The sequence below is a fragment of the Clarias gariepinus genome, chromosome 13 (assembly GCF_024256425.1).
Source record: "Clarias gariepinus isolate MV-2021 ecotype Netherlands chromosome 13, CGAR_prim_01v2, whole genome shotgun sequence".
Taxonomy (NCBI): domain Eukaryota; kingdom Metazoa; phylum Chordata; class Actinopteri; order Siluriformes; family Clariidae; genus Clarias; species Clarias gariepinus.
The window spans coordinates 22,638,421-22,651,331 of record NC_071112.1 but is presented as its reverse complement, the minus strand read 5'-3'; the positions used below and the strand labels follow the sequence as shown (position 1 = coordinate 22,651,331).

Below are 12,911 nucleotides of genomic sequence, written 5' to 3'. Positions count from 1 at the left end.
GCCTCTGATCCGCCCTTTTCTCCAAACTCTGTGAGCGAATTAGTCTCAGAACACTACGAATGCTAATTAGTCAAAAATCGCAATGTTTTAGAAGCCACACATTCTTACAGCCACTCAACTCGCATGCTCGTGGTCATGTTGAGTTTTTCAAAGACAAATGGTCATGTTGAGTTTTTCAGGAAAAACGTATTGACGAATCAGGATATTTATAAAATCGTGATACTAGAATCGCAATATTAATTGAATAAATCACTATCGTAATAACGTCTTATTGGGATAATATCGTACTGGTAATTCCCATCCCTTATTCACAGTGTCCTTTAATACTGACATAACCCATTACAAATAAATAATTTTAACACCTTACAGACTAGATAATTCGTTTGTTAAGCAAAGCAACACAAGGACCTTTGCTCGTTTTTTCCTCTCATTTAGCATTTTTATCATTAACTGACTGACGTCATTCCAAAACATCTGTGAGGAACGCGTGCGCAAAGGATTGTGGGAGAGGCGGGTATGTTTCCATCATGGCGGCGTCGATTTCGGGTTATACTTTTAGTTCTGTGTGTTATCACAGCGCTAACAGCAACTCCGACCATGTAAGTACGGGGCGCGTTTAACGCAAAACCCGGTCGCTAAACGAGCTTGTGAAAAGTATGACGTTATTAGCAGGGCTGCAGCCCCTCTGTTGTGGCAGTTAACGCTAGCTAGCTTAGCGAGCTAACTCTCCCGCTGTTTCTTATGATAGGCGAATGACAGCAGGCTAGCGGCTAATAGCTAAGCTAACAGCTCCTCCTGTATGTTGTTTTTAAATACTGTTTACCCTTTCATATTTCACCGATATAATTGTTAATTAAATAATTTAAAAAGTAAATTAATATCTTGAAAGTGAAACGGTCACTTGGCAGCAGATACAGCAATGGATATTTAATGCACTTGACTAGCAAGCTAACTTTCTAGGGTAATATACCGCTTCAGTTAACTACTAAGACTTGCTGAGAGCAAGATTGCTTTCCTTTTATAAGTATAGCTGCTTAGTTTACTGTCATTTCAGTGCATCCGATATTGTTGCATGACATGTATTAAAATTAATCATAGTTGTATTATACAGTTTTAGTAGCTGTCACTGATACACAAGGAAGTAAGCTCCTTGTACTTTTTTTTTCGTAATTGCGTAATGTAATTTGTCACCTTTACGACATGACTAGTGTGTGGATCATATGATTTCCTGATGCCACCTTCTTCATTCTCTTTTCTATTTCAATAGCAAATATTGGACCTAATTTTAAAGCCAGGGTTTATTTTCAACTCTATAGAGTGGTATAATGGTCTGGATCCGTAGGCTAGAATCTTATTGAAATTTAAATAAATAATAAAAAAAAAAGTAAAAATTGATGCCCTGTACATGTGAATATACTGAATGCCAAAACATTTTGTAAGGCATCAGAATTCATGTTTAAATGCAGTGTTATTCTTGTTAGTGCAGTGATTATTCTGGGCTGATTCAGACTACAGACTACTGACTCTAGATGGCCCCAAAGAAGAAGAGGAAAAAAACAGTCAGGTGGTGTTAAGGGTGGTGCTACTGTTAGATCTTCCCTCCTTAGATTCACATTCATTTAGAGTCAAAAATGGGGGGTATTAAATATAAAATGATGAAAGGTGCTTATGGGCCCAGGCTATATTAGAAAGGCATAACATAATATGGAAGTATGTTATGAATAAAGATGTTTGGTTTAATGATGCTTCAGTTTTAATATTTTGTTGCTCAATTTGATTAATTAAATCAATTTTAAAGCCAGGATTTAATTAATGGATAAAATGTTATTGAAATTAATATTTTAAAAACAGCAAATAAACAAATTGATCATATGGTTTCTGTTTTACACTTCAAGAGTGTTTTCACATTTCGTCCAGGGATCATTTCCGAGAACACTTGACCTCCGTGAGCCTATAATTGTCCCAGGCCTGGGAACCATGCCCAAGTCTGTTTGAAGAAGAGGTCTCAGGCACAAAACAGTGTACTCGGGCAGGGATCAAATCAGACATGAAAGCCAATCATATCTCAGAACAGAAGTAGACAACTGTTTAGATACAACGACATCAGTGCTGTCGGTCTCCTCCGAAATCATAAATCCAGAGAACATCCAAAGCATGCTACTTCCATGTTAAGCAACACAATTGCCACATGAAACAAAAATCAGTAAAACCAGCAGTGATGTATTTAGTACAGAAAAGTACTTTTAGCACTATGTTTTAGAGGTTTCAGGTTGCTAATGGTACACTGGGAAGATAATGTTGCAGTCTGTTTCCCCTCATGCTGTTTCCTCTTACTGCTGCCCCCTATAGTGCTTTTTATAAAAAAGTCTGACAGAAAGTGGAACAGGCATATGCTTCTGAAAAATGCAGCAAAGCAAGATTTGATTTGGCGACTTTTGGCACAGTCATGATTGAAGTAATGATAGCTCTGTCCCTCATCCTGAACTGACAGAATGACAGCTTTGATGTCAAATCTTTTACTGCAGTTAACCCTTGTGTTTTAACATGCACACATACTTTAGTCTGTTGCTGTCATTGTATTTGTATTTTTTTTTATGGGGACATTGATAACAATGACTTCTGTCATGTCCTCGACTATGTGTTGTGACATCAGATGTGGAGGAATTAGCCTGTCGTACCATGACAAATCCAAAATGTTTAATAATTATTACCCTGTATCGTATGTCTTTTAGCATCATTCGGTTAAAAATATGACTTAAATGCTGAAATCTAAATTTGAATGTTATTTAAAATTTGGTCTTGCAGCTGAAATACAATTTGAACTCAGATTGACTTTTGTGGATTTGTAAAAAAAAAAAAAAAAAAGGAATTGTCAAGGTGTTTGAAAAGTCAGGAAGCAATGGGAGTTAAACTACATATATTTTGATTATTTACTTTTTTTCACTTCTATGTTTTATTTTTTCCCTTGATGTAAAAAATGAAAAATTTGATAAAAGGAAGAAGATGATAGTATTTCTTTTTGTTTTCATTACTTCCTGACCTTTCAGAAACTCTTTATATTCAGAAAAGTAAATTTCGTGTTTAAAGGAAGTTTGAAAATCAGAAATTATTAGATATGCACTCAGTCTTTTTTATTAGGTCACCTTTTTTACATTTTTATCCTTTCGAAATAACTTCCATTGAGAAGCAAACTCGTATGTCTTCTCGTTCGTCCTGTAATAAATCAGTCTTATTTTTAAATGCCTGAGCATTCAAATACCCACATGCATAATTCTAACACTGTAGTAATAAAACTACTCTATGCTGATGGATTGTGCGGCTTCAAATTGTTCAGGAAAGCCAAAAATAGTAATTTAACGTCAGAGCCGTCAGAAGGGATTTGACACAAGTATTAAGGACTCATAAATCATTATTCGGCACAGATTGACACAACACAACCTTTTGGGTGAGCGAATTTGTTCTAGCAATCTAGGATTCAAGCATTTAACTGCCTTTCTTCCTTTCAATGATGCTTAAAGGCTTGTGATGGCTTCCTGAGGTGGAGAGAGAGAAGGGAATATATATATATAATTTATTTATTTATTTTTTTGCTTTAACTTTCTGTCTGCGTTTAACCAACTGAACCAACTGAATTGATATGCCTACAATATTAACATGCACTTATATATTTTACATATTTGTTTATTTGCAGGAGGGATTCCTGTTGGGAGAAGTGAGGCAAGAGGAGACTTTAAGTATAAGTGACTCTCAGATTAGTACATCAGAATTCCTGCACATAGTAGGTAAATCAGTGCCCTCTTACCTTTTTACTCAAGTAAATAACACAGCATCCAGCCATTTGTTGTTATTATACACTGACTGGCCCCCAAAATGTCACACACACTCACAGATTTCATTTAGCCACCTTTAGCTTTGATTACAGCACACAATTTGGTGGCCAGTTTATGTGTGAAAATGATTCCTTATGCTCCCAGAACCACTCTTTCACACTTTGAGTCCTATGATATGCTTGTCCCATCAGGGAACAAAAACTGCATTGATGTGATAACCTTGTCATTCAGTACATTCAGGTCGTCAGCTGACTTTGTTTTTTATTGCCACATAACAGTGATGAGCCTAGACCTGACCAACTAAAGCAACCCCAAATCATAGAGCCTCCAGAGGTTTGTACAGAGTGCACAATGCCGCATCGCGTAATGCATTTCCCATCATACACTGATGTGCCCATCATTCTGGGCTAGGGTCAGTCTGAACCCACATGAGGATTTCCATTCTTTTCTTCACCAAGTGTTAAGTAAATAAGTAATATATTTTTTTCCGACCAGATTTCTTCCACAATGTTTTGACAGTTCAGCACTACTCTTCCTTATTTGATAATGTGTGGAATGTTTCTTAAACCAGTTCCAGTATTTTCAAATGAGCTAAAATGTTTTCTTAGCTTGAAGCAGTCCAATAATTTGACCCTTCTAAAATGGCGACCTATTAATTTTTTTTTTTTTGACCAGGCAGGGTAATTAATATTGTCCTTTTTAACATCACATATTAAAACAATGACTGCAAGAACAAGGAAGGAAAAGAACTGCATTCTTATTTGTTGGGCTGAATTTGCATTGCGTTCGTTTTGCACGGTTCTAGTTTGTTTTTGCTCAAATGGAATTTTCACATTATCATTAATCATCTATTACTACCAGAACAGACCTCGGCTAAACAATTAAAAAATTCAGTTATGTTTATCAGCTTATGACTCAAACCCCAAAAAGTCAGAATCATAAATCCATCTTAGCGGTAACAATAAAATAAATAAAACAAACTCCCTACACATGTTTTTCTTATGAGACAGTTCCCTTTGGTGGTTGCTTGTGATAAGGTGAAAATGGCTGAAGATGAGCTTCTTATGTTGTTGTAGCCATTACTGAGAGAAGCTTTGGAGAACTACCAGCAGTGATACAGAGATACCCACGAGCTGTGATTGAAATAAAACAACATTCTCATGGGCATGGATCTGTTTGTTTCTTTTAGGCCCGATTTAAAAACTCAGACAGACACACAGCAGTCTGTTGCAATGTTTTCTCTCAGCATAGCCTTTGAACTAAAATATTACATTTAAACATTTAGTTTCTTCCAGAACAAAGAGATTACAGCGTCTTTGTTTAAAATATTACAGAACAACAGTGGAAAGCCCTTGAAGCTTCTTGCCTAAAACAGAAGTGGCCAAATTTCAGTGTGTTAAGGCAGATCATTGTAATTTAAGGACATAAAATTTCTTGTTTCAATCTTTGTGCATTCCACTTTAATCCATATGAGACTACCCTGTTTACACTTTCACAAAATAATGTATGGAATTCAATGCTTTTATTTTGGAAAGTAGTTGTAGATTTAATCAACATGTTTGTATGAATTTCCAATGTTCCTGCTTAGGTTAGTGAGAAGTTTAATGAAGGGTAAAACTGATATGAGGGGGGAAAAATATCCTGCTGCCGGGCCAGTAGAGAGCCAGTGGTCTAGGTCAAACATAGAGCTGATTGGGGGAGGAACTTGTGTTCAGTTTTCTCAGACAAAATTATTTTTGAGACCTATTTAGAGAAACAATGTTATATGGCCAGAAGTTTGTGAACACCCGATTATCACCCTTGTTTGTGGTTCTTCCCCTGTCTGTTGTCATAAAACTGGACACAGACAGTTGAACGCCGTTGTTTGTAATAGCACTACAGTTTCATTTCCTTGGAAATAAGGTGCCTCAACATGTTCCAGCATGTGTTTCACACAATACCCCTGTGTGAAAAATGAGCTCCATAAGGACATGGTTAGCCAAATTTAGAATGGAAGAACTGAACTCATTCATTCTCACTCATTAGCACTCATAGTGCTTATCCCGTACAGGGTCACAGGAAGCCTGAAGCCTATCCCAGGGGACTTGGGGCACGAGGCACGGTACACCTTGGACAGGTTGCCAGTCCATCGCAGGGCACACAAGGACACACACACACACACACACACACACACACACACACACACACACACACACACGGGCAATTTGAAAAGCCAGTTACACAATGTGGTGGCCAGTTCATGTGTGAAAATGATTCCTCATGCTCAGAGAGAACCACTTTTTCACAATTCGAGTCATAAAATATGCCCGTGCCCTTAGAGAAGAAAAACTCTCTTCTTTTTGTTTTTCGGCTGTTCCCTTTCAGGGGTGGCCACAGCGAATGATTTGCCTCCATCTAACCCTATCCTCTGCATCCTCTTTTCTCACACCAACTAACTTCATATCCTCTCTCACTGCATTCATACTGTAAATCTCCTCTTTGATCTTCCTCTAGACCTCCTGCCTGGCAGTTCAAACCTTAGCATCCTTTTACCGATATATTCACCATCTCTCCTCTGAACATGTCAGAGAACAGTTCTTAGAGAAGAAAAACTGCATTTATGTAATAACCTGGTCGTTCAGTACATGAACTGAGCCTAGACCTGACCAACTAAAGCAACCCTAGATCATAAAACTGCTTCCAAAGGCTTGTACAGTGAGCACTATGCATGTTGAGTGGATCACGTCATGCACTTTCCATCTTACACTGATATGCCTATCACTCTGGGCTAGGGTCAGTCTGAACCCACATTGCTTCACCAAATGTTAAGTAAATAAGTGAATCATGCCTTTTTTTTTAACAACTTTGTTTTCTTCACAAAGTTTTTACAGTTCTGCATGTCTTTGTATTCTTGGAGTCAACCCTCACGAGGGCGAATCCACATTGCCATCCACTGCGTCAAAGTGCTGCCTCCCACTGAAATCTTTTTGGGATGAATTTGAACACCCCCGGCCTCATCACTGCCATCTCTGATGCTCATGTGCTTGTGGTCGAATGAGCATAAATCCCCACAGACATACTTAAAAATCTAGTGAAAAGTCTTCACTAGTCTTCATCTAGTGTGAATGTAATCTAAAGAGGTTGCATTTGTGTGGGTTTATAAAATTGATCCTAGTTTTATTAGACTATATTTAATTGTGCAAAATTAAACCTACTTTTATGTTTTGCTTGCTTTTCAGAAGTCCATAACCATGAACCATGTGCCCAGCTCTTTAGGTAAGGTTTATGTCTGATATAGATTTTTAGTCAATGTATATACAGACAGGTGCCAAAAGAAACTTTTACTTTTTTCATAAAGGAAAAGGAGTACCCAACATAGTAATGATGTGAAGTATCGGGCCAGAACAGTCTGTACTGGAGAGATAAATGTCACGCTTCCAAATAGTTTTTTGATGATGATGGTAGAGTGTGTTAAAACATTGGTCCAAAATCTGCACAAGCCATAATACAGTATATGACTTACTGCAGGCCAATTTCGACTGTGATGCTATTTTAAGATGAAATTCAAGCTTTATTATAGTCAAATAATGGTTTGGAGTTTAGGAGTCTAGAGCACATTGTACGTTCTCTGTCGTTGGAGTTTGGTGCAAACAGATACCCTTCTGTATGTTTCAGCTTTTATGACTACGCAGGTAAAGTCAATGAAGAAAATCTCAACCGAATCCTCAAAGACAGGAGAAAAGTAAGCTGTGCTAATGAATGATCGGATGTTTTAAAAGTTGTTATAAGTGTTTTTGGCCCTGTGTATAGAGCTTTATGATAATTAACTTTGCACCATGTCTGGATAATAGCTTCTTTTACTAATAAGTAACAGTTTTTTTTGTTTTTGTGTTGTTGTTGCATAAAAGTTGGTGAAACTTTAAAATGTTTTGCCAGAGGCAATTTATTTATTTTTTTTGTGCAGCAAGTGACCTTTCATTTTTGTCCTACAGAATGTTATTGGCTGGTACCGGTTCCGCAGGAACACGCAACAGCAGATGTCGTTTAGGGAACAGGTGATCCATAAGCAGCTCACACACTTACTGGGCATCCCAGATCTCGTCTTCCTTCTCTTCAGCTTCATCTCCACAGCCAACAGTTCAACACATGCACTAGAGTACGTTCTTTTCAGGCCCAATAGAAGGTAAGGCCACATTCCACACTTCTTTGTCTTTTATCTTTTAAAATGGCTACTTTTTGATCAAAGTCTCCCTTTTTATTGGAAATTTTAACAAGTTATATATACATACATGGTACACTTTCTTTCTTATACCCATTCCCCATCCCCCACCCAAAAAAAATAAAAATAAATAAATAAATTACACATCAAACAAAATAATAATAATAAAAAAGCTGGTATCTGGTTCCTGCTTACATCGGTTACATGTTGGATTAAAGTCCTCTCTAATCTAAGCTAATTTTACCTACTTAATGTTGCCTACTTAATAAATTTAGATTACTTGTTTGATTTTAAGGATTTTGTTTCTCAGCAGGTATAATCAGAGAATATCTCTGAGCATCCCAAACCTAGGCAACACCAGTCAGCAGGAGTATAAAGTGTCTTCTGTTCCCAACACCTCCAAGAACTACGCCAGTGTTATTAAAGAACATGGGTGAGATTGTCTGCTACATGTCTTCAGAACTGAATTGTGTTAAAAAAAAGTACATTTTCATTGTTCAGCTATTGGACTGGGGGGTTGTGAGACAAAAGGCCACTGTGAAAGGTGTGAACTGTGAAGCTAGGATTTGCTTCTTATTTACTTTTGCATTTACATTAACCACTACAAAACACTGGAAGAACAGCCAAAAAAGAAAACACAGGGTCATATCTTTCTTGAACATGCAGCTTGTAGGAAATTATAATAATCCATTCCTCCATCATCAGTCCATACAGTACTGTGCAAAAGATGAAGGTACTCTTGTTATTTAGCACATTTTTTGTTAGATGTATGTTTTATGAACTTTGCTTTATTGAGTCAGAGCAAAAGCATTCTATGTTTCCAAACAATATTTTCCCAAAAGGTAATTACATGTTCTAAATAAATGTTTGTAAGTCAAAAAAGAAGACTACAGGGATTTGGATGCAAAATAAAAATCGTTCGGCAAAGTATCTGGAAAAACTGGCAAATTCTAACATGCTTAGTAATACCAACTAATTTCCTTATAAAACTGCACAAATTCTGGCTGAAATTGTTAAAAGAAAAACACACTCACAAACAGGTTCACAGCAAATGTTGAATTTGTTTATTACTGTTTATGGGATTTTATAGTATTTTTTTTTAAATACTATAAAAGGCATTAATGCTTTACAGCATGTCTTCTTATGTGCCTAAAACCCCTTTTTTTTCACAGTACCCCACCTCACTCTTTTTAGCAAACAAGTTAGCAGGAGCCAAAAAACTACCATAATCTATCTACAGTTATATACTAATAATAATCTAAATAACACGCTAATAAGGTAGTGACACTTGGCATTTTCCAAATGGTAGTCAACACAATGTCTCTTATCACTCACAGTAGACAGCTTAGCACCTGGATGACTAGGATTTTCATAGAGCAAGTATTTTCCCCTTAAATGTCACACAGGACTGCTCATAATTACCTGGTTTAGCTCTACAGGGAAGAAATTCAGTCAGCGTAAATCCGTTATGACAGCAGCTTAGGTCGGCCTTGGAAGCTTGTGTTAATTGTTTATATTCTGATTTGAATTGCATTTTTAGAGCTGAGTTTTTTGACAAGGATGGTGTGATGAAAGACATTCGAGCCATTTTCCAGGTGTACAGTGCCCTTCAGGAGAAAGTGCAGGTGGGTCAGAACATGGCGCACAGCACGACTGCAGATTTCACAGAAGATTTGCACATACGTCTTTTATACATTTATGTGTCAAGGGATGATTACATTTTGAACAACAAATTTCTTAACAGTAAAAAGGTCCTACTTTTAATAGTAAACCTAATAGCTAATTATTTTGACATGGACCCAGAAAGTTCTTGTCCACCTGTTGATATAGCCATGTCCCCTGCACTTGGCTATGTAATACAGTGTAATCTGTATAAGATCAAATATCTTTTATTTCACTATAAAATTTTGCTTTGTGCTACATTTGTTAGTTGTTAAAGTTTAGAAATGATATGGTATGTGTAGACTAGTGATGGGCCGATCCACGATTTTTCAGTTCCGATCCGATTCCGATACACGACTGTCGATACCGATACAGATTCCAATATAATACATCTTTTTACTTTAATATTAGCATTATTTTTGTTGAAATTGTGCTGTTTGTAAGGTTACATCACAGAATAAATAAACTATTAAGCACTTGTTAAAAGAGCAAAAAATATACACAACTACTTTGAATTTAAAGGCATTCCAAAGGAATTTATGTCACACGCAACAGCTGTAAAATTTTGTAAATATCAAAAACACAACAATCTTGGTTGAAATAAGTTCAAGTATTATGTCCATTTTAGCAGCAACAACTGTGTAAAAAATAAAAGTGCAAAACTAATACATTTTTAAATAAATATCTTAACTATCAAAAAAGTAAGTTAAAAACAATAAGCCCAGACGCATTTCTATTTGACAGGTCAAGCAACGGACCAACAACAGCACAGACTGAATAAGGCTTTAAAATAAAACTGCAAAGAAATAAACATCTTCAGAGTAAAAGTCAGTTAAAAAAAACCCGATGAGCGTCTGCTGCCTGGTGTCTTTTTCCCTGTTTGCTAGCATAAACTCCTGGTACTCTTTCCCGTGAAATCTCTGCAGGTGCTTGATTAAATTAGTTGTATTGTACGACGCAACCGTACTTCCACCCCTCGGCACGCTGGCTTTACACACATTGCAAGTAGCCGTCTTGCTTTTCGGCGTTTCCAAACTAAAGTATCTCCAAACGAGCGACATTTTGTTCACAACAACGGCTAATGTTATTCGCTTGCTCAGATCGAAGTTGCCGCAGGTCCATGATATGGAGTAAGGAGCGGTGCATTGCGTCGAGTTTAAGGTCCCGTGCAAGCTGCGAACTGGAATATATAGATCGGGCCTGTCCGACCGATATCCGATGACGGACTTACGGCTATATCGGACCCGATACAGATATCATATCGGATCGGGCCCATCTCTAGTGTAGACATTTTACTCTGACCTACCTCAGTAAAACAAATCATGTTTGTGTTTTTAAACTGCATTTCTTTTCCATAAATTGTGCAGTGGTCTCATTTAGTCTTGCTTGTTTTCAGGCTGGTTGAACCTCTGTGTGTGGGTCTGTGTGGTCCTGTAACACTGTTCTGTCCATTACTAGGCTGTTTGTGCGGAGGTGGATCAAAGCGAACGAGTGAAGGAGAAAATCCAGGAAGAAGTTAAAAAGCTTAAAGATGAGATTGCACTCAGAAAACGTAGCACCACTGCAGAAGGGAGGAGTACGTGTTTCAGCAGTAATTATTTCGATTTACAATAACTTCACCCATTGTGGTGATACTTATTTGAAAATGTCTTTTGATTTGCTCTTTCCTTCATCATTTATTAATGTCCTTTTCTTTATTAGGCAACCAAGAGGCTCTGAACTCTGACGTCCACACACTGCAGGATGACTCGATTGTGTCTGATTCATCCCCTCCCTCACTGACACGCGTTGCTCTCCAGAGCCCTCCACTGGAACCAAGCCTGGATTGGCATGCAAACTCAGAGCCTGCTGCACTTTACACCAGTGAGCTGGCACCCGACCCACCCAGTGCGATCCTGCTGCCACGCCCCCAGGCCGTGGGCTCACCTGGACATCCCTCGCCCAGTCCAGGCATAGGCATGGGAAATGGCGACGGCTCCAGCTCCGACTCTCTAAACCGGCACACTATTGGCCAGGAGGACCATGACGACGAGGATGAGGACAGTAGTGAATATGAGAACTTAGTTAGCGAGCAGTTTCAATCACCTCATTTGACTGAATCTTTAGGACGGCCGGCCACACTCTGGCCTGACGGGGACGCTCATAGCTCTAGTGGTTCATCCTGATCCAGCACCCAAAATTAGGGGAGAAACAGACAGCGCCAGGAATTATAGGGAAATCGAGAGAGAAAGAAAGACAGGGCTGAGGAAGAATGGCAAGTAACCACTATATCTTTGCTGCAGGACAGCAGCAGGTCATTTTGACCAAGTAAAACTGCTCGCTCTCCCTCTCTCTCTCTCTTTCTCTCTCTCTCTCTCTCCTCCTCCTGTCTTAATTTCTCTCTCTTTTTCTCTTTCTCATTTCCTCTGTTCTCCCTGAGAGGAGAGACCCATCCCACTTATCAGTTACTTATAAGCACTGCTACCAACCATGATCATGCGATTATTAGTATTTACCTTGCACTATTTTGACCTTTTCTCAATCCGCATTCAAGTAGATAAAACAAAGGAAATGATTTCTTCTGCGGCCTTCAAACTCATCTTCGTATGACCTTTCTTGCCACAGTCAACTGTTGTTCAGTTTGACTTCACAAATCTGACTGATTTTATCCCCAGTTCATGAACTTTTGCTCAACAATTATTTTGGCCTATTTATGGAAGTTACCAAAAAGGACACTGTGGCCATTTATGTTACTTTGATTAGGGGTGCTTATATTACTTTTACAAAATACAAATTAATAACACAATTTGATTTGATTTAAAAAGAAAACCTCTCCCTAAATGAACAGATATTTTGTGTTGATCTGCACTTTTCATTGTACTTTATAAGAATCCTCTCAGTCATATGGTTGGAGTAAACATCTCTCTTCCATGCCACTGAACTTCAGCTTGTTGTGTGTTAAACTGAAGAGGGCGCTCACAAAGCCTTCACAAACCTTTCAATCTCAGGATTCTTTTACAGCAGCTTGATTAATCCCATCTCAGTCCCTGCCATCATGGCTTTGGTGCAAATACAAAAACTGGATTTGTCAAAGCAGTCGAGTGATACATTTATCGAGCTCACCTTTCTGTTGCGAAGTGAAGCGTCAAAGGTGGGCGTGAAAGGTATCAGATATCAGAATGTTGAACTTAACTCAAATATACTTTTTTTATTTTTACCATGATACAAATGTCACAACACCA

At 38.0% G+C, this 12,911-nt stretch overlaps 1 protein-coding gene across 3 annotated transcripts; it reads left to right on the top strand.

Moving 5' to 3' along the window:
- Positions 1–510: 510 nt before the first annotated feature.
- On the top strand, positions 511–12,610 carry abraxas2 (abraxas 2, BRISC complex subunit). Of its 3 annotated transcripts, none has more exons than XM_053510047.1 (9): positions 511–599; positions 3,692–3,782; positions 7,049–7,085; positions 7,485–7,551; positions 7,802–7,992; positions 8,342–8,461; positions 9,569–9,653; positions 11,149–11,281; positions 11,392–12,610. In XM_053510047.1, exons 1-9 carry the CDS (start codon positions 528–530, stop codon positions 11,853–11,855), a joined length of 1,260 nt encoding a protein of 419 aa, XP_053366022.1. In that variant the 5' UTR covers positions 511–527; the 3' UTR covers positions 11,856–12,610. The 3 variants fall into 3 exon arrangements, with proteins under 3 accessions (XP_053366022.1, XP_053366023.1, XP_053366021.1); XM_053510048.1 differs by having other exon boundaries at positions 8,339–8,461; positions 11,149–11,266; XM_053510046.1 differs by having other exon boundaries at positions 8,339–8,461.
- The last annotated feature ends 301 nt before the right edge of the window (positions 12,611–12,911 follow it).